This window comes from Pygocentrus nattereri, chromosome 20, assembly GCF_015220715.1.
Source record: "Pygocentrus nattereri isolate fPygNat1 chromosome 20, fPygNat1.pri, whole genome shotgun sequence".
NCBI lineage: Eukaryota > Metazoa > Chordata > Actinopteri > Characiformes > Serrasalmidae > Pygocentrus > Pygocentrus nattereri.
In genome coordinates, this window is record NC_051230.1 from 16,105,833 (window position 1) to 16,128,623 (window position 22,791).

At 38.6% G+C, this 22,791-nt stretch overlaps 1 protein-coding gene across 2 annotated transcripts in view; it reads right to left on the reverse strand.

Annotated features, from left to right (window-relative positions):
* adgrv1 (adhesion G protein-coupled receptor V1) overlaps window positions 1–22,791 on the reverse strand; it is a 241,446-nt gene that overhangs the window by 173,411 nt on the left and 45,244 nt on the right. Inside the window, exons 9-20 of one of the 2 annotated variants that reach the window (XM_037531691.1) lie at window positions 16,644–16,973; window positions 13,248–13,424; window positions 11,980–12,203; window positions 10,097–10,129; window positions 9,160–9,286; window positions 8,300–8,485; window positions 7,637–7,817; window positions 7,126–7,289; window positions 5,516–5,639; window positions 4,753–5,013; window positions 710–836; window positions 53–270 (exon numbers count right to left, since the gene is read on the reverse strand). In XM_037531691.1, the coding sequence (XP_037387588.1) occupies window positions 53–270; window positions 710–836; window positions 4,753–5,013; window positions 5,516–5,639; window positions 7,126–7,289; window positions 7,637–7,817; window positions 8,300–8,485; window positions 9,160–9,286; window positions 10,097–10,129; window positions 11,980–12,203; window positions 13,248–13,424; window positions 16,644–16,973 (2,152 nt within the window). The remainder of the gene's footprint in view (window positions 1–52; window positions 271–709; window positions 837–4,752; window positions 5,014–5,515; window positions 5,640–7,125; window positions 7,290–7,636; window positions 7,818–8,299; window positions 8,486–9,159; window positions 9,287–10,096; window positions 10,130–11,979; window positions 12,204–13,247; window positions 13,425–16,643; window positions 16,974–22,791) is intronic. The other variant, XM_017695589.2, reaches the window with a different exon arrangement.

The following is a 22,791-nucleotide window of genomic DNA, read 5'->3' on the forward strand; positions in this document are numbered from 1 at the left end:
TACAGCATCATTTTCAACAGATGTATTCATTTTTGGATAAAGGGCAGCTAACCTGAAATGTTGATCAAACGAAGCTCATAAAACTCGTTAAACTCTGGGATTTTGTCAGAGATTGCCTCCAGGACCACAGGCTTGGTTTTCTCTCCAGTGGTGAAGACGATGAATCCAGATGTATTGATGAACTCCTGATGGGGTTCCAGAGGAGTGTCGTTAGCAAACAGCTGCCAGAACACAGTGACGTTCCCAAAGTGCCCTCTGTTCCTAATAACACTGATGAAAACAGCACCAGTAAGAACAGAGAGGAGGGGGAGACTTCAGTGCTGCAGAATCAATAAGCGTTTTTTCATTAGAGGGAAAACTCCATCTCTAGCTGCCACAGCCACAACATGTAATCGATCGCCACAGATTATTCCCTTCTATTTAGCAAAGAAAAGGAAACCTTTTGACTTAAAACAAACTTATAATAGAAGTCAACAGAAAGATGTTTCAGCAACTGCCCATTGGCTTCTATTACAAATGTGTTTACTAGAGTTCCTCTTCCTACTTCCTTCCTGATACTAAAGATGTATCAAAATTATTGTTCATAAATCAAAAATATGGTAAGATGCAGAAGAGAGAAATCAGTTTAAAAATACTGTAATAATTCTTTTAACTCTAATGAGTCTTATATGTTTTAGTTTATGGACAATCCAGGAGTTTACTTCCTTACTAAAAGTTGTTGGACTTTCCCTCTTCCACAGGCTTCTCAGCGGCATCCAGAGAGAATATGCCATTGGCGTCATCATTGGCTTCAATAACCACTGTAGCCGTGTGCTGTCCGTACACCACCGTATCCCCTTCACATAAAACACAACAAATATCATGCAAGAGTGCCAAGCCAATTATGTCTAATTACTGATTAGTTTATTATGATGCATACCCATTACTTTATTAAGCAGCTAGAGTAAACTGCTCATTTTCTAGAGCACCTTTTCGCATGTGTACAGTCTGTAATGTGCTGTTGTGTATCTGCAAACTCTGAAGTCCTGTGTAAAATGCATCAGTTGCATGTTGCATCATGGGGCCTGAAGAACAACATAACATGTTGCTGCAGTGTATACAAGTTCTATTGAGAAATGAGAAAAGAACACTTGACTTGAAGATTTTAATATATACTGGGATGGTGTTCACTTCACATTTGAACACAGGGTCTGCACTAATATATGAATTGTGATTAGGAACAATGTAGTCAAAACGTAACTTTACATATTGTCGTCGTTAAAAAAAAAACAAAACACAAGCACAAGCATCTGTTAGCTGATGTTACAGAACTGGTGGTTGGTGCTTTCCCAGGAGGGTGAAAGCTAACACAGGCTTCACGGGACTCGGAGGAAGCTTGTGTTAGCCTTCACCCTCCTAGCGCTGGTGAAATCGTGTGACTGTGGGTGGAACTCTGGGTAAATGACTAAATTAGGGAGAAAATTGGAAAAGTAAAAAAAAGAAGAAGAAGGAAGTAAAAAAAAAAAAGGAAACAAAAATACATCAAATTTAGCATAAAATTAATTCCACTTCAACATTGTGTGAAATTTCATGATGAGTGGACCAACAGAAACACTTCAAAATGGCATATAATTAAATCTCTTCACATAAATAAGGTTTAGAATAGCACATGTTGGATATCTTCATATCAATGAATGATATGCAAAAGATTATGATGTATAATGCATGAATAAATGTGCTCTGAAAATGCTTCATTCACCCTAGTTACAGCTTAATAAAGCAGGAGTGAGCAGCCAGGTTATTAGCAGTAATTAGCATGATAAAGCTTAATAAAAGCATAAGACTGGACACCTAAAATGTTGTGCAAAACATTATGATGCATAATGCACAAAAAGGTGCTCTAAAAATGCTTTTTCAGCCAAGTACCTGCTTAATAAAGTAGCAATTAGGAGCTACTCGCTTAATATTGTTTAATAAGAGCTTCACACGGGTATTGTAATGTCCTGTTGTACTGAAATGCTAATGATTAAGATTGAGCATAGGCTTGTTGTAATTCTATTTTGTCTGTACAAACAGAAATATTCAATATTGTGTAATATCATTCTTGTTTGGTTACTGAGAATGTTGTGATCTAAATGTGTGAGCCCCAGCTAAAGCAGTTTCCAATGAAACCTCAGTACATGTAATGATATACAGGCCACTCAAAGTATTATGCTTTCAGTTTCCCTGGAATTGTATTGTTTGATCAAAGTAGTTGTGTAAGTAAATAACCAAAACAACCAGAAAAGGAGACTCTGTGCTCTCAAACAACCCTAAAATATGAGGCAATAACTGCTTTGCACAACAAGCCAAACCCTCCTGTTTACAATACACACTCAGTAAGACTAATTCATATTAGGCATCAGAAATGCCTCCTTCATAATCCTCTTCAAATCTTTCCTAAACAAAAGCCATGTGTTTGTAAATCTGAAAGGACGCACATATGGGTCTGCATCTGAGCAGTGTTATTATCACATCAAAACAGCAGCACAAAGCGCAAGACACTGTTCTAATTAGCAAAGAACACAATAACCGAGGCGACGTAAACAAAGGGCTGGCTGCAGATAGCAGTAATCCATCGTCTTTAACGTCTTCTCAGAAAGTGAGCCTAGCATTGCTTTGTGGAGAAAACCACTAAAAGCAAAGGCTCTTGGGTGGGTTGGTGTGATGTATAGAGTGGGAGAAAGAGAGAGTTTGGTGTCTGTAATTAACTTCCTACAGTGTTCCACCCCCCTTTCATGTGTGTGTGAGTGCATTACACAATACAGGGATTAGAGGGGGCTTTTCAGGGTCAGGCCAGTCAAGCCTAATCAACAGAGCTCTCTGTGTACTGAAACAAATGTCAAATAAGGTGGATTCATTGGCAAAACAGGACCGAGCTGGAAATGAAGTGCATTATTTGGCTGTCTTAAACCATCCAATTGACCAGCCGAGACATATATAGTGCTTGGTGAAGACGGAGCTGATGGAAACATGCTCTGCAAAAGCAGGTTTATTTCCATTGCTAAATGAGGCATGACCAGCCAAAATCAAAATAAAATACATTAGCAAAACAGTGTTTTCCTCATACAGAGGGTAAGGAAATTAATACGCGGGCCAATTAATCACAGTCAAAATTTTGGCAAACGTGGCTTAAACCAACTTTCTTATTATAAGCAAAGCCAAAGGTTTTATTGTGCAGTGAATACAGCATTTTATGGATATAATATGCTACATACTGTAACGCGGAGCGATGACAGAATTCCAGACGCTTGCGGATAGAAGATAAATAGGTTTAATGATGAACCGATCAACTAAATCCAACAAGGGGCAAAACACCAAGAATAATCAGAGTTCAAGCAAGGGGTGAAAACCAATATCCAAAAAACAGCAAAGGTACAAAAACGGAAGGCAAAAAGACGTAGTCAAATACAGAAGAACAGAAGAATCATAAACATGGTCAATCCAATAAACATACAAGAGAGAACGCTTAGTAACGTCAGCGAAACAACACCTGGCAAAGAGTCTAAAGCCCGGGCTTTTGTACTCTCAGCTATTACGATTCACAGGTGAAGATAGTTAAAATTCAGGTGATTGTGAGCGCTGATAGGAGCGCATGTTGACATCCGAGGTCACATGATATTCTGGGAGTTGGAGTCCAAGTCTGAATGTGGATTCACATGCGTGACACATACAGTAGTGGGCAAAATTCAGATCACCCAACACTTATTTAATTTCCAGTCAAAATGCTCATTAAGGACAAGTTAGCAAAAAAAAAAAAAAAACATTTAACAGAAAATTACACAAACTAAATGTATTTTTTTCTGTATATAGTCTGTCCACTCTTTGACGTCATCACAGCTTCCATTCTTTTCAGGAAATAAATCTGCAGGGATATTTTTCAGCAGCTCCAAAGTTCAGACTTAGATGCTAGTTGTATTTTTGCTTCTCACAATCCAAGTGATCCAAAACTATGAATTTTTATGCCCAGATAAATCAATAAGTAATTCATATAGACGCCAGATTAACACAGAGAACATAAATTTAGACTCATTAGGCAATTAAACCTTACTCCACATCTCTGATGTTCATTTTTTCTGTGTTCTGTCTTCTTTTTTCTTCTCTCAGTATCGGCTTCTTAGCAGCTACACATCCTTTCACACTCTGTTTAGTTGTCTTCTCACAGTGGAAGGATGGACAGAAACAGCTGTGGATGTTTTCAGATCTGAACAGGGGAGGCTTATTTCCTCCTTTCTCAGAGATGAAAGCTTTAAGTGCTGTTTATCTGACGGTGACAGATGTGTGGTCTATCATGTCTTGCACGGTTGTTATTATTCACATTTTCTATTGTGAAATCTTATTATATTCTAATCTTTAGCCATTTTCTGTTTGGGTAGCTGCTTGTGTGACTGTTAATGTCTCTTTGAAGGAGGGCATAATGGCAGTTGGAGCTCTGGTAACAGCTGTTGTTGGGAGGACAAAGTTGTAACTTGTTGATTTTATGATTAAAGTGATGCAAGAGTTAAAGTTGCAGTAGTGTGCAAAAGTAAACAGTGGACATACTAAAAACTGATAGATCTGACACTGTATTTAGTGTCGGTGGCTTTTGTATGATTTTCTGGGAAATATGTTTCCTAATTTTTTTTATTTATATGGTTGTCTTGACCAAAATATAGATAAACAAAAGGGTAGTCTATTACTTTTGCATGGTATCGTAGAAAGGACTTGCATTAAAGTGCAGGCTACATAACATACCTGTGGCATTAAACAGGACGATGTAAAAGGCCTCATCTGTTTCTGGGATGTCATCATCCATTACGACGACTGAAATGTTCTTCATCCATTCTCCATAATCAAACACCAGCAGCGAGTCATTACTCAACGGTTTGAAGTCTCCAAGTGATGAGTCACCATACTCAAACTGGTACATGACTGTTGCTATGAAATTAGCCAGTCCGGCCCGTAGAATGGTAAAATTTGCCACACCACCTTCTCTGACTCTCTGCACCGCTGGTTCTTTAAAACACAAAACACAACTTCATCAATCAAGATCATCTAAAGTTCTAAAGTATTAAAAACACAGCTGTATGCAAAAGTTTGAGTATCCGCTGTCAAATGATGTTTGGTTGATTTTCTAATTTAAGCTTGTATACAACTGTAACCTGTAGTGCCTAACAATTGCAGTGCCTAAATGGTGTGTGGAGTAATATCATGAAGAAGCATTTCTAGTTCTTTAAAGGTACCTTTAGTGGATAGTTCTTTAAATAGCCATGCTTATAAATGAAATATGAAAGTGTGAAGAACCTTTTCAAAAGTTCTTTGTTGTCACATGTCTCATTTACATTAACCATTACATAAAATAAAGTAATCCTTAAAGAACTATTCATATAAGGGTTCTTTAGGGTTCTTCTATGGTATCACTTCAAAGAACCTCTATTTCTTATGAGTTTATGCAAATGAGCTCATGATTATTGAGATATAAAAACTGAATAATAGATTATATAGAATGTTAACCTACCTGCAAAGTAAATTGGGTCATCGTTCTTTCTAATCTCTAAGCTTGCATTCAGCACACTTCCCAGTCGGGCTCCACTGGTTGCATTGATGAGGGTGATGGTGAATTGCTCATTATCTTCTGGTATCTGACACAAAGACGGCAGTACATTTCTAACCTTAAACAACTGCATCATGAAACCTCAGATCTTCAATGCAATTTTGATACTATTGTAAAATCACTAAATACATAAATGTGACTGGGGGAAAGACTTACACTACGAATGCTCCGTTCATGATTTGTAAGGCTGATTTCTTCACAGCCAAATTAGCCAGCTTTTTATTGGCTTTTTCTAATATTAAGCACAAACTGTGCAGACTAATAGCACATTTCCAGTCCTTTCTATTAGCCAAAGTTGCAAAATAAATAATATCATTTGGTCTTTCATGGGCCAAATTGTCATTTTGACCCCTTAAATGGCCAGGATACACCTGCAGAGCCAAAGTTTTATTACTCATTTGTATAACCTAACAATAGCTCCACCAGCCTGCACTGAAATCCTTGTAGTTACTGAAAAATAAGCATCATAAACAAAAAATAATTGGCCTGTTTACACAAAGTGCTACATCAACTGTAAGAAGCAATTTGTTATTTAGCACAATGAATAATGTAGATTTATGCAATGACATTTTGGTGCAGGTGAAGCAGCAGCATTCAAGTATGTTGCGAGTGCACCTGCAGAAAATTAGCCAGGGACTGATTTCATTCCAAAATCGACAATGCTTAACTCCAACCTTCAGATCGAATGTGCCTGAATGATGACCTGAGGTATTTTTACATCTTTAGAAACCCCTTTTCACAGCAGCTATGAAATGCAATGTCTGCCTGTTTTGGAGGTCCCTCATCGGAACTATGCATTTTTTTCTTTGGTAATATTAATGCAATACATTTTGCGTAAATGCGTATGATTTACCAAAAAAAAAAATGAAGTGAACTGGATTTTTGAAGTCATCATTTATAAAGGTGTTTTTCACTAGTTCATTTTTTTTTTTTACATGAAGAAAGCTGCAGTCGTGCTGTCTTTTATCTTGGCACAGCCGTCTTTGAGCCTTGGAGAGGTGTGAACTGTTTTCACAGCAGGAGGGTCTCACTCCTCCCCTTTCACCACTCATTGCTTGCTGGCAGCTCAACATAGAGTCACAATATTTCACACAGAGAGCCAATAGTGTTCTAGTTAATCTGTTATGGTAACAAAAAATATTTAATGACATCATATGAGTCAATTCCCATCCCGCCGGTGCAGTCACCACTCTGGGGCCTGCAGATAGAGGTTTTTCAGCTTAATATCAGTGTGCCACTTCTGTAGCATATATTCGATTACCACAAACAATAATTTCAACACATTTCTCTGTTTCGTCTGTGCTTCAGCAGCTGCTCTTTCACTTCTATTATAAGTGTGTTTTGAGTGAATACATTTTCCGTTCTTTTTAAGTTCGGGTAAATGTGCTGAAAATGTGTCTGTGGTAATCAGCAATACCATACAGACAAGGCAAATAGAGATGAATGGTAATGGACAAGGTCTATTATTTGTAGTGTGATTATGTCTGTCATAATCACATCATGATGGTCTTTACCTCATCTGGCTTGGAGAAAAGGGTCAGGTTTTTCAGATACTCTCCTTCAGCAAAGACCACCTCCCCCTGGACTGGGGTTACATCTCCTGAGTAGGTGGGCTCCAGGACCCAGAGGACTGACACATTCCCAAAATGACCCCTTCCTCTCACAATGGGGTAAGAAGCTATAATAAATAAATCATCAGAGATCCTTCTAAAAACTCACGAACATCAAAATACGTGACCTACATAGAAGTGACAGCTCACCATGTGTCAATATAAGTCAACCCGCCATAGACGTCAATAAATAATTAATGCGCAAAGACAGCCCACTATATAAGTCAATAAATAAGGCATTGCACCATATAAGTCAATAAATAATTAATTCCCAAAAAGGCCAACAATGAACACAAGCCACAGGCCAGGGAGAACAGAAAACATCTCCTTTTGAATAATGTTTACTGTCGTTTAGCCAGCAACACTAACATTTCAGACAAACTATTCCATTAAGGCAAATCTAAAAGGAACATACCTGAATGTAAGCCCATTTCTTTGCTCTCATTGATGGAGAACCTGAGGCCTGGCTGAGTGAACTCAATGACCCCAAATGGATCATCACTCTTGCGCACAGTAATGTTGACTTGTCTGCGGCTGCCCAGGCGACTAGCTGGGGTGCTGTGGCTACTAAGAAGTACCGCAAATGTCTCGTCCAGCTAAGAACAAACGTTAACAGAAATTAAGACTCTTTGATATAACAGGTACAATATACTGTATGTATTTATGAATATGTAGATACACAGTTGTATGCAAAAGGGCACTTCTACATATCTTGTTGATCTTTGAAAGGAAGCAAACACAACTTTTTAACCCTTAATTAATCACTAAAACTATTTTAAAATATGAAACATAATGGAACGTTTGCCAATGATACACTTATACTGTGAAATCGAGTGATTAATTCATGCTCAATAATTTGTAGATCAAGGTGTTTATTGTGCATGAACGCAACCAATACCACAATTATTATTGATTGTCACATCACTGACCTCCATTTATGTACTAATATATGTCGTAATGGATAGCGCTTGATAAAAGGTCAATAAAGCATTCAGAAGCGATATCATCTTCTCAACATATTTCCTAACTTACAGAGAGGATCTTTTAGTGCAAAAACAGTGCAAAAAGTAATGTTAACCTCAGGTAACCCATCAGGTCTGGCTACTAGAGCCACCACCACCTCCCTCTCTCCGGGCTGGAACTCCAGGATGCCTGTGGCACCGTAAAAGTCCTCATTTCCGGAGGGCGTCACCGTGTATCTCACCAGCTGGTTCAGTAGTTGCCCTTGCTGTCTGATCACTCTCAGCTCCACCGTCTGGCCCTCCTGCAGAGACAGCATGAATATACCTCTTAAAATGTGTTGTAGTCCTGTAATTACAGCTGAACTAGTAAAGAGTACAACTGTAAATATACATCCGTTCATCCTGCTTTTAGGATGCTAGATTTGAAAGTAATGATAATAAACGAAGCATGGGATCAATTTGTGGGCAAAATAAAACTGACCAATGGCAAAACAATGATTGACATGCCTCTCTGCCAATCACAACCATCTCTTTTTTCTCTGTCAAAGAAATTAAATGCTCCACAGAGCAAACCTGCAGTGAGAATGGTGATGGTGGTAAATTAGTTATTAGACTGAAAGGGTGGGACAGACACTATCCAACTACAGTTGGAAAAGTTTTGGATTTAACTATATGGAAGACCAACCTTACAGCCCATTGGTCAAAACTATTAACAGGCAGAATTAAACTTAAATGTGCTATTTTAAGTTAGGTCTCCATGGATTGTGTGTTAACCTTTTTCATTTTAAAAATTAATAAAACATAATTTCACTTTTGCAAACTACTGCAACGAAATCATGGTGAAATTTGAGATTCATGATGCACGATGAACTGCTTCCGAACACATTTTCTTTTTCTTTATGTTTCTGTTCCGTGAGGAAAAATGGATAAACCAAATATATTTTCACTCAAGTCAAGAAAAAGACTTCATTCTTACGTTAATGAACCAGGGGCCTCTAGATACAGGTGAAAACTCAAAGACTCCACCAGGGTCATCATTCTCCAGTATGATGATCTCTCGGCTGGTGAAACCAGGCTTCAGAATCTGGTTCTCCACATTCGTCCTGCACCACAAAACAAACAGTGAGAGTTCCCTGACTGAGCTGGAGAATGTGATACACTTGATTTACTTGTAATGTGTATATCATTTCTACATGATCGTCAACAAAACTACTGCTAAAAGTCCAGTATTTATCCAATATTTTATTCATGTGGGAACAATGTACATAAATGTATGAATGTTTTGAATGAAGTATTTAAAAGCATCATCTTTATCGTTGTACCATTAAAACACCGATTTAATCTGACATTTTAATTCAAGGATTTTAAAATAAAGTATGTGTGAAAATTGGCATTAGCATAGGTCACATTTGTGGTCGGCCCGTCTGCAGGGCTGCTTTGACTAGCCGTGTTTTGGGACAGCCCACTAGCCTCCCCCCACCCCGGCAGGGGGTCCTGTGTGTTAACTGAGCTCGGTTTGGGTCCAGCCAACCCTAGAAGCTGCAGATAATTAGTAAAATAGCAGACAAAGAGCGGACAGGCAGCAGCATTCCAAACAAACGCATTCAGAGGATGCGCCGCATGCATACAAACACTGACTGCTTTACAGCAGCGCATAAAGGAAGTGGGTAAATTAGGTGCTAAATGAGAAAAGAGAGCACTAGGCCGGACCCGACTGATTCACTTTACACACGCACAGGCTATTTGCATGCGCACACACAGAGACACACACCCTTTCTCCCCATTTCACACACCCAGATGAAAGAGACTTCCCCCCAGTCGAAATGTTAAGGCATGGTCCAAAGTGGTCCCATCGCAACAAAGTGTTGATTCACAAAACACAAAAGGGCAGAGTCCCCTCAGTGTACACTCACCCGAAGTACACTACAAAGCGTGCAGTCTCTACCCTGCGAAAGGGGACAGTGGGAGGCAAGCAGAGGGAGCGTTCCCGTCAGAACTCATGAATACCAGAGGGGTCTTCACCAAAAGAAGACGGATAACGCAACGCTTAAGTCATCACATTCAGCTCTTACTGCTATTGTTTTTGCTAAGTTGTTTTGCATTTTTTTATTGTAATCTCAGACAAATGTTTGGACACACCTATACAAGTCTGAACACCCTCTGTTAAACGACACGTTTTGTTGATTTTCAGTGAATATAAATTAATACACCCTCTACAGAAAATACTGTTGTATGTTTCTGCAAATTTACTGCACTATTTCCATATTCCATACACACATCAGGGAATAAAATCATAAAATATAAAATGTGCCATAACTTTTTCACAAGCCACATTTTATGTTTTATTTTTCCCCCAAAATGTCAAACAGTAACTGTCATCAAAATGTGCAGAAGTGTGTTCTACTTCTTTTCACTCACAAAATCAATAAAAACAAGCAATTTTACCAGAAGCACCCAAACTTTTGCATTCCACTGTACGCATAGAGGAGTTTTTAACCATTAGATTATTTTCATTTTAGAATAATTTACACATTTAGAATAATAACAAGGCATTAATTACTCACATCTACTGACTGACACTTTATGTTGGCGGGGGTGGCGCATTTAGTGGCTCATCTACTAGGAATTTCCAATGAACCAATGAGAACTCAGTAATTAATATATGACCAGCACAATATAACTACACATGTGGCGTACATGCTTTTCTTAAAACAGACTTTTTTTAAAGCAGACTTTCTGAAAGTCTATTTCTCCCAGGAAGGAGAAAAAATATTTTTGTGTTTCTTAGATTTTAGTTCAAACTGTGACTCATTAGGCTGATATTGACTTAGTAAGTAAAAAATAGTGACTGTATGAAACAAAAAATATTCATCCAGACAGTGTGCAATTATTCTGACATAGTAGGTGATTATTTAGAGAAAATGAGATATTATTCTCAACCTAATACATTAGAAATTCACACACAGTAAAGCGCATAGTCAGAAATTTAATATCAACCTTGTGCTTCATTGTAATAACCTCCTCCCAGTATTTTACACTTCTCCCAGTATTTTCAAGCATATTCTTTGAAGAACTGACACTGGCTCTTTTATGGCATCACTCAAAGAAGCCGCCCTTTTTTAATGAGTATTGGACACTTTTCTAACCATCTTGAAGTTCCACATGGGCTGAGCAATTACTGGCCACTGGCATTTTACTTTACTGGTATTTCACCAGTTATTTCTATTATGACAGTTTCCGGCATTTAAGTTAAAATAAGATCAAAACAAATTTGAAAAACATACATTCAGTAAGAGTGTCCAAACTTTTAACTGGTTCTATGTGTTTCTAAATACAGCTAAATACTTATATGCAGAAATATGAAGCAACTAACAGTCATATGCAAAAGTTTGGGTTCTTCTGGTTAAAAGACATGTTCTGTTGATTTTCTAAGTGAAAATAAGTTAAAACCTCCTCTTTTAAAACACAGTTACCGTTTACTTGCTGAATTTAAAAGTTATGGCACTATAATATTTTATGTTGTCTTTTTCCAGTATGATAAACAATAGAAATTGTGCTCAAAACGCCATATTTGAACATATTTAAGTGTGTTCTCTTTGGATGATGAGTTAACTTCTGTCCACTTACAAAATCAACAAAACAGGGTACTCCAACCAGGGGTACTCCAACTTTAGTATTTCACTGTATTTGTAGACTCACACCCAGAACAACACTTAAAAAAGGAATACCTGGACTAGAAAAAAAACATCAGTATCATATGAACACAGTGGCTAAACAAGCAAGGAGCATACAGCACCTATCTAAAGTGAGGAGCACAGTCTCGTTGATTTCCGGAACATCGTCAGCCATGATGATGATGCTGATGTTTGCCTCACTTTGTCCTGAAAGGAACGTGACGGAACCAGAGAAAGGAGAAAGGTCGTCCTTGGTAACATCCATTCTGTTCTCACCAGTAGGTCGCAAACTCCAGAAGACCACTGCCTGTCCATCTGTACCATCTCTCCTCAGTGGAAGAACGATCTAGAAAGAGGGAGAACATACCCAGGAGGAACGTTCACTCTGTGGAAAATCAGTGAAAAAACCTAACTACATACAAGTGCACCATGTAACTAAAGACAGCAGTGGTAATCATCCTTTTGTTATAGGTAACATTATGTCATATGTGAGAAATCATATGAGCAAGTCTAATTGAGATTACTTAGCAATTCAACATGGTTTGATTTATGTGTGATGATTCAGGCATGTAGTTTGTGCAATGCTAATTTAAAATGGTTGGTACAGTGTAACACCTCTGCCTTCAATGCTGGCTTGGGCAAGCACCCTACATTATACCAATACGAGTCAAGACTATATTGGTATATAGACAAAATACTTGGGCAAGACTCCTAACACTAACTTCACCTACCTGTGTAAACTGATCAAACCAAAGTCACCCTGGAGAAGAGAGTTTATCAAATGCCATAAATGTATAGAATATATGATTCTACTACGCATTAGCTATATTAGCCTCATATCTCCAGCGCTAAATACGTCTTGGCTTTGTATAAAAACTGTGTGAATTTGAGCTTTTGCTTTAAACTGACTCAAAGACACTTAAGCCTAAGATCAGATGATAAATTACACTGTAATTAGTGGGTTCAGCTACTTAAAGTACACCCACTGCTGACACAGGTGTTCAGTTTCACTCACACAGCTTGTATAATCTTCATAAAAAAGCACTAACAGAATGAGACACTCTGAAGCAGCCATGCTGTAGAGTGATGGAGCTCTATCCAATATCTTTGGGATGAGTTGGAGTAGCATTTGTGATCCAGCGCTAATCATCCTACATCCGTACCTGAACTCACTAATGTGGCAAATCTCACTATTGTGGCCAAATGCAAGCAAATCCTCACAACAATGTTACAAAATCTAGTGTAAGCTCCTCCCAGAAGAGCAGAGTCTGCTGCAAATGAGGGGCAAACTGTCTATTGATTTCAGAAGGCTGGTGTCTACAAACTTTTGGACACATAGTGTGTCTGCTCTGTGATGAGCTGTAACTACAGCGAGGAAGATGCGCTGTACCATGCTGGTGTTTGTGTCATCAGGTTCTATTGCCACCACTGTCTGGTTGCTGGTGAAGCCGATCTCTCCATTAGCGATGTCTGGTGTAATAAGCAGGGAGATGTTGACGGCTCCTCCAAAGCGAGGGCTCACTGAGGGAATGGGGGGAGTAATGTTGACCAACTGCACGCTGTCCAGCTGAAGAGGAAACAAAACACTGTTTAAATGAACTGAACAAGAACTTAAATGTACTGAGCAGCTCTGCCAATGAAAAACACCTTACAACATCTGCACCGAAAAGCCAAAGGAAGTTTTCCAACAAATACACTGATCTTTTTCCCTTCGCTGTCTAGTGTTCATCACATCAAGTTCAATAACTACTAACCTGTAAAAGGTTACCTGAGCATATCTCGTTTGCAGATATGACGGGTACTGGACATAAATATAGTGTATAGCGAATATATAGTGAAAATAGTGCAAAAAGTGAAACAAAGACAAAAAGAAAAATCATCTTTTGAAATGAATAATTAAACAAAAATGAGCAAACTGGGAAATAAACTGTAATCCAAATAAATTTGAGAATGTTTCATACAAGTTGCTGAAAGTTGTACTGATTTGCCTTTTTTTAACAAAGGAATAAATATGCTTGAATGCCCCCGCGACCCTGACGGAGAAGCGGCTTACAGAATGGATGGATGGATGGATGCTTGAATGCATTATTTTTCACACACTTATAAATAAATAAATAAATAAATAAATAAATAAAACTTAAGTTGCAACTGTTTTTGAACAAATACATACATCACAAAAAGACTAATTAATACATGCTTTTAAATATATTTAAAAATATAATAATTTTCTTCATTTTATTTACTTGCTACTGGCAAAATGTTGTCAAGAACCAGTGTTAGTTCTAGGTAAATTACATAAAAACACCCTAGAGACAAGCTATAAGCCTTAAGATAAAAGCTCTGACAATCCCCAAGACCTACATCTCCAAGCTTAGACTCTGGTTCTAATCTCAGGACAAAGACTCAGAGTCCAGAACTCCAGCACAAACCCCCTGCCCAACCCCCCAACAAATTCCTATTTAAATAAACATACATGTAAATAGCTTCTGAACCATTTGATCTAGGGGACATATAATATAGAGGGCTTTGTGATCTTATGGGTAGACAATGCAGGGGGCTTTTAGTGTAAATTTAAGGCCTGGGACTTCACAGGGAAATGTGACATACAATAACACACACTGCCAGAAAGTTCAGCTTATCTAGTTTCAATTCGACGTGTACTGATGTCAAATGGTTATAAAGTTCAAACACAGTGTGTCCTAAATGTGTCACAGGGACACGGTCACTCTTACGCACTTAAACAAGACCTCATATTACGTTCACATGGTGTGACCTCTTAACTGAGCACTTCTCACTGTCAGTCAGTCTCCACTGTATGTGTGTGCGTTTGTTCTGTATCTTGTCTGTTTCCTTGAAGGAGTTCTTAAGCAGGTCCAGCCGTGCCAGGCCTGTTTTGTGTTGTGTTTATTTCTCAGCGTTGCTTGATGAAGGGGTTATTTGTTTGGGCAGCAACACAAATCCTATGGCAACAACCCAAACCCCTCACATCACCACGACTCAAGATTGTTAATTGCCAGGCAAGCTGATGGAGAGACTCTTACAGTGAAAGAGGATGAATTGTTAGGACACTCGAGGTTGTCCTCCCAGGTCTAAAGAGAGAGCCAGAGAGGACAGGACAGACAAACAAGAGCCATAAAGGATAACCTTAATCAACTGGCATACGGAATGTCAAACTATTCAGAGCCAGTTTCATACTCACAGTCCATTTATGGCAGCACAGCTTGTTTAAATGTTAACCGTTAGCAATCCAAGTCTAAGGTCCAAGTGTATTATTTCAAAGCAACTGGTAAATCTCATTCAGCCTATGGGAAAATTGTAGTTTTTGGGAAAATAAAAATATTTATATATTATATATTAAATATATTATATAAAATATATTTATATATTACACACACACACACACACACACACACATATATATATATATATATATATATATATATATATATATATATATATATATATATATATAGGATGACTTCCAGGAGAAAAGGCAGATTAATAAAAAAACATGAACAAAACATAACTAAAGAACAAAGGCTGTCTATGAGCTAAATTAACATAAAATTGCTTACAGGACCATTTTACAAACATCAAGTGTTACACAGTAATACTTAAGAAAGATATGAATACATATCACCTTTCACATATCCTTGCAACTGCTTGTGCTAGTTGCCATAATGAGGTATTTTAAGATCCAATTCTCACAGTATTTTGTAAAGTATTCCATCCTCAGTTGTAATATAAATCAATAATTTAATTTCCATTGAGTAAATTTCATGGACAGCGCTTTTTGTTGGGGTCTTGCTTCCACTTTCTCATTTTGGCCTTTTTACTAGCTACCAATAATATTTCAAGCAGATATTTATCATTCTTCCCTACAAACTGGAGCACTTTCCCGATCATGAATATTTTTAAAACACATTCCTTCATTTCAGGAAAAAAGTGCAATTTTAGAAAGATTCTATTAAAAAGATTTCCATGTTGTATTCAGTATTAAACCATTAATAATTATTGTACAATTAATGTACATGCTAAAGGAATACTTTGTGCACAAACAGGGATTTAAATTTGCTTAGATTTCCAGATGAATCAGACGAGTGCTTTATGATCAAAGTAAACACTTTGAACAATAATAAATGAAATTAGAATCTCAGTTGACTTGACTTAACATTAAAACATTAACAAAAATTTTATTAATGGTCATAAGTACATGTTAAGCATCATTAAGGGTGTTTTCAATTCATCAGATCGTACTGTACGTTCATTCCTCATTAATAAATGTGTCAAAAATGTTTATGTAATTGCGATGTACCTGTATTGTTTATGAATATGCCATGAATGCGTTATGCCCATGTAGCTGTAATAAAGCATTACAGAAAGCTCATTAGGTAGCGAAACCCATAGGCAATGTTATGTTGTGACTTTGAACAAAGATCGCTACTGTTTTTCAAGTTAAACAAAACGTCTGCTAGCTTTCTGTAAAGCTTGTCCAGCTTTACTAACGCTGCTACAAAAGAATGCATTTGTGGACGGAGCAAATAGCTGGTTACATTCCACACACATTCAATTTACATTGTGTACCAACAGGTTCAAGTTGTACTTCTGCTTTTTGCCAACAATTGAAGGATTACTGTACATATAACAATATCTTTTCAATACATTTAAATTATGATATTTTCAAACGCAATTGTGGTTTCAATGGCAAGTTCTGAATCTGCACTTTCAACAGGATTCCTCTGCTTGCTCTAATGAGCTTCCTATGGGGGACTATGAGGGTAAGCACCTGTATGAGGAAGTGGGCTCCATTCTGCAGGAAGGCATCATTTCGGATGGGCAGGATGAGCTGGACCCTCGACTGGCCCGAACTGAACAGCAGACTGTTGGCACTGGTGCCGTTTAACACACCATCCCGAGCTCGGGATGGGTCCAAAGCCCCAGCTGGGATGTAAAGGGCAGTAAGGGTCAGTCGCACCTCCCCTAGTGTGCCTCCTTCACGCATGAAGCTGAGGGACAGGAAGCGCACGTCGGGCTGGCTCTGAATGCGTTGCGTCTCATTGGGATGGAAGCCGAATCGTCCATAGACGTCATCGCTGTCCTGAATGTAGAACACCATCTGTGGAAGAACGAGGGCAAGTTAAAAACAGTTTGCCAGTAACTGGCGAGCACTGCTCACAGTTGGCCTAATCATCATATGTACATAATTCCAGCCTTTCTCCAAAGTTCCACCTTTATTCTGAATTTTGATGCTTATACAGAACTATCCTGATCATTTTTACAAAGCATAACAGACTGTATAACATACTTTTTTATACAAAGACGGACAAAAGCATGTCACATACACTATATTTCCAAAGTATTCGCTCGTCTGGCTTCACACACATATGAAGTTGAGTGACATCCCATTCTTAATCCATAGGGTTTAATATGATGTTGGCCCACCATTTGCAGCTATAACAGCTTCAGCTCTTATGGGAAGGCTTTCCACAAGGTTTAGGAGTGCTCTTCCAGAAGCGCATTTGTGGGGTCAGACAATGATGTTGGACGAGAGAAGGCTTGGCTCGCAGTCTCCTCTCTAATTCATCCCAAAGGTGTTCTATCGGGTTGAGGTCACGACTCTGTGCAGGCCAGTCAAGTTCTTCCAAGTTCTTCACTCATCCATGTCTTTATGGACCTTGCTTTGTGCACTGGTGCACAGTCATGTTGGAACAGGAAGGGGCCGTCCAAAAAACAGTTCCCAAAGATTTGGGAGCATGAAATTGTCCAAAATCTCTTGGTCTGCTGAAGCATTAAGAGCTCCTTTCACTGGAACTAAGGGGCTGGGCCCAACTCCTGAAAAACAACCCCAGCCCATAATCCCCCCTCCACCGAACTTTACACGTGGCACAATGCAGTCAGACAAGTACCGTTGTTCTGGCAACTGCCAAACCCAGACTTATGCATCGGATTGCAAGACGGAGAAGCATGATTAGTCACTCCGGAGAACACGTCTCCACTGCTCTAGAGTCCAGTGGCGGCGCTTTACACGACTGGGTTCGATGCTTTGCATTGCGCTTGGTGATGTAAGGCTTGGATGCAGCTGCTCGGCCACGGAAACCCATTCCATGAAGCTCTCTACACTGTTCTTGAGCTGATCTGAAGGCCACACAAAATTTGGAGGTCTGTAGTGATTGACTCTGCAGAAAGTTGGAGACCTCTGCGCACTATGCACCTCAGCATCCACTGTGTCATTTTACGTGGCCTACCACTTTGTGGCTGAGGTGCTGTCATTCGTAATCGCTTCCACTTTGTTATAATACAACTGACAGTTGACTGTGGAATATTTAGTAGCGAGGAAATTTCAGGACTGGACGTTGCACAGGTAGCATCCTATTATGGTACCACACTGGAATTGACTGAGCTCCTGAGAGCAACCCATTCTTTCACAAATGTTTGTAGAAGCAGTCTCTATGTCTAGGTACTTGGTTTTATACACCTGTGGCCATGGAAGTGATTGGAACACCTGAATTCACCGATTTGGATGGGTGACTGAATACTTTTGGCAATATAGTATAACTAAAAACCATAATAGTAGCATGTCAAAGCAGTGGTGTAGCTACGGGTGCCTAAGCGGCAAAGGCCTCCTCACTTGGAAGCTAGATTCCTGACTAAGTCAAAGAAAAAAGCCTGATGGCAATGATAATCTCTGCTTCAAGCATCACCAATTTTCAGCAGACGCTATTTCCATGGTGATACTAAAACAGCTGCATGCTGCCATCAGTCAGGTAACATGGCAGTTTGAAACCAACTCATTGTTTTTTACCACAATGTATTAAATGTGTTAAAGATTGTGGGAACTTTCTTAGCATAGGCTACACTCTTAAAAAAGATAGTTTGTTAAGTTTTTTTTTTTTTTTTTTTTTTTTTTTTAGTAAAGACAATGTTTCTGTATGGAACCATGAACACGCAATAAACCATTCCATTTGCATGCTCAAAGGGTTCTTTACATCATGAAACAGTTCAATTAATATATTCTAATTTAGAATATGTTGTATATGGTTCTAGATATAACTAAAAAGGGTTCATCTATTGTTACAAGCTTGAAATTATAAGAATATAACTGTGAGTGTAACAGAAATAATGTGCAGACCTGCCCTGCTTTCATGAATTACATTATAAATAAACTGTGTGCAATGCTCATTCACTGTAAAATGGCCTATATTGCTATAATAGACTTACTAGGGTTGGGATTAAATTGTACCACTTACTGTAAAATTGCTTGTAAATGTCAGTGTTTAAGCTAAACACTCAAAATGCAACACAGTTAGCTTGACGCTAACATACTACGGCAGATACATGCCATTACATTAATTCATGCTCTTGTCTTTTGCCCTATTTTTACCAAAGTACTTTTTATAAAATATTGCAACTTGCAGATCACACTAATAATTCAGTTCAGTGTATTTTAGTGACAAAGCTACTCTAAAGAGCAGGAAACTAATTTACTGAATATGCATCAGAAATAATAATGAATTGCAGAGCATTACATATTTGACAATATGGCAACTCTAACACCTCATTCCCACATGCTACTTTGCATGGCGTGAACGATGCGGCAGCTTGAGCGTTACAGCTCAGATGCACTGCCTTTCATACGTACAGCATTCGTGCTGCATAGTGGAGCAGTGAGTAAGCTTTACTGACATTCCTTTTTCCAGATGAATAAATCAGTCACTCTGCTCAATAAAAATATAATTTATAAAAGAGCACGGTATATTTATTTACCCTCGACACCAATATAGCTAGAGATTGGGCAAAAGTCTAATGCCTGGCGGACCACCAGGAAATTTGTTTGCAGCACAGAATGTTTAACTAGTATTTTGTCTGACAATGTTCATGAATTAAATTCCAGTATTAGTCATATTTCACATTTTCATTAAATTTGACTTTTCATTCATTTCATTTTGGCATATTTTGCTGCATGATATGCGCAGCATGCAGGATAAATCAGCACCTAATCAATTCTTTAATACGGCGCCACTTCAGTGCAGCATCTAGGACGCTCTGCTACTTCGCTTGAGCAGCCTGTTTGTAAGTACTGACCAGTTAACATGAGCGCCGATATGAAAATTATACCATTCTGTGTTGCTCACACCACACAGAGGTAGGTAGCATCCGTGAATCAGGCCTGAATTAAGCAGAACTGCAGGTTTTCAAGTCTAGTTTTACGTTGTTGTATGCTGGCTTTAGCCGCTGTATGTTGGTCTCCTCATGTCAAACCAAATCCACACCCATGCATACAGCAGCAGTATATCCAGAAATGCAGAAAATACTATTAAAAATGCTGCTGTGGTGATAAAGTACATTGTAATTGTGGTCATTTGGCAGTGTACATGTCACTAGTAATATAGTCTTCAGAGTCTTTTTGCTTTTGCTGTGATTTTCACAGCTGCAACAGCTCTTCTCCTCCACACAGACACAACGTACGGCCATCTGCATAACTACTTGAAGTGTGCTAATCTTAGTAAGCCTTCCTCTTTCATTAGACCTCATGGGCAAAAATAGTATTCACGAGCCACTTTATTACCCCCTAGTCATTTCTTCAGGCGTTATCTGGGCTAGACGAAAGCCTTCCGTCAATATTTTGCTTTGTGATCTGCGGGGATGATTTTTCAAGGCAAATTTATGGACGTTTGACATGTACAAGCTGTAATTCCAGCCTTTGCATTGGGCTCCTAAATGGTGTCGAGTCAAGTCCTGTGAGCCACATGCACAGCTGAGCTCCATAAGACTAGTGGGAGAGAGCTACCGCATTCATGCACTGGTGCAATTTAAAGGCTTATACATAAACAAGGGCTGGATCTACCCACTCCTTTCACACATAATCAGGACATAAACCTGCGACAGACAAGTTCTAAAGAGCAGAACACACACGCTTGTGTGCGCCGCACTGTTCTGGTAGCTTTATTTTCCGCTATGACCACATGAAGGGAACACCCAGGTGACACTTAATGCAACCAGCAGTGTGCTGACGTCGCAGCACCAAATGGTTCTGTTCAGACCACATCCTCCTACAGGCAGTGAGTGGGTTCCAGATGGCCTACAGGAATGAATTCTGATCCGAAAACAGTTTTCCACTTTCCTATTGAGGGGAAACTGAGGTGTAACTGATCCTAGGTCTGTTGGGAATGTCCAGACATTCTACACAGAACTCTCAGAGGGGTCCAAGGAGGAACTGTCTGACATGATTTCCTGTTCCCACCCAGAATGAAGAATACAGTCTGGGATGAGTGCTATAGAATAAAAGGTGCTCTCTTAAAAATAAAAGTTTCAAGAGTTAGGCTTTAACTTGATATAGAATTCGTGCCATAAGTGTAAGTTCAAGCCCATTTTAACACTCCACTCATACAAATTTAATAAAACTAATGTTCAGTATCAGGCTGGGGCATCAATTCAATACCTCTTTACAAAATAGCTGTTAGGTAAAATCACTGGATTAATAACTGAGTTAGTAGCTGAGGCTCAGTTAATAGCTGAGGTTACAGAGCGCTATCACTTGTCCATTTATGTCAAAGATCGACTGCTTTCCTGTGTAAATTTTATGCCATGTGATCTACTGTGGCTTTCTAAGATCCCCATATTTAAGATCGGTAGCCGAGTTCCCGCTTTCAATTAATGATGTATCTGTAAATGTTAAGTGGCGCACTCTGACATACTGAGAAACTGGCTTTTAATGCTATGTGGCGCAGCACGTCTAATGTGTGGTGGCCTGTACTGTAAAACTGCAACATTCAAAGTAAATTCTATGTTATTTTAATGTCTTACAAGTTTGAAATGCCCATGATTAAGCTAAACCTAGTGTATAGTGAAAAAGCACCACTGTTAGCTTAGCGCTAACACAACATAAATAAAATGCATAGCCAAAATTAGTGTCACTACATTTAATGTGTTTGTGTTCAATCAGATTCAGAAACAACAGCACTGACAGAGACTGCTTGGGACAACAGTGCAGGACACATTGCACAAGCTATGGGCAGCGGTTGGCCACTGACACTCACTGGAGGCCTGCAAGCATCCAATGGCCAACAGTCAGCTTGGTGTCAGGGCACCCCAAGTGTTCCTGCAAAGTGTATTTAAGGAGTTTGTCATTTTTATATAACTCTAGTCACTTAATTAGATGTAGAGTACATAGTGCTGTGAAAGATAAAAGACCCTTCATTCATTTCATTTTTATTCAAAACCAAAGCCATTGAATACAAGTAAACATAAGTATTGTACTGCACTGTGTATTGTAGTTTATTGTATTGTATCTTATTGTTATTGTATTGCATTGAATGGCACAGAGTTCTGCGTTCAACTCTGTTTCTTTTTCTCTTGGTGTCTGCAGTGACATATTTGTTTCTAGCAGTATCTGAGCTCAGGACTGTCTTTTTCTCTAAGCTATTGGTAACTAGCAAAGATACTTTCTCTAGATTGACAAAGCACTTCTTGTAATTCGCTCTGGATAAGAGCATCTGCTAAATGCTGTAAATGTAAATGTAAGTAAACAACAATTAAAATTACTATCAAATTGGTTGGCATTTATTGAGTCCACCCTTTATCTCTTTTACAGCTTCTTTTCAGGAGACTTGCTTTGAGACTTTTAAAGAAATCTGCAGGGATATTTTTCCACACCTACAACGTTGAGTTAACTCATAGTGTTGAGTTGTCTTCTCACAGTGGAGAAATGGACAGAAACATCTGTAGATTTTTTTCAGATCTGAAACAAGAGTGGAGCTGTTTGTGTGATGGCAACACAAATGGTCTATCAGGTCCTACATGGCTAAGCATTTTCTCTAAATCTTTTAATATATTTATTTTTTTGACCTTCAGTTTTGCACACTTTTGTTTTTTTCTCATAGCTTATATCTAATCTCTATATAAATATCTCCTGAAATGGATTCCTGGAAATGAAA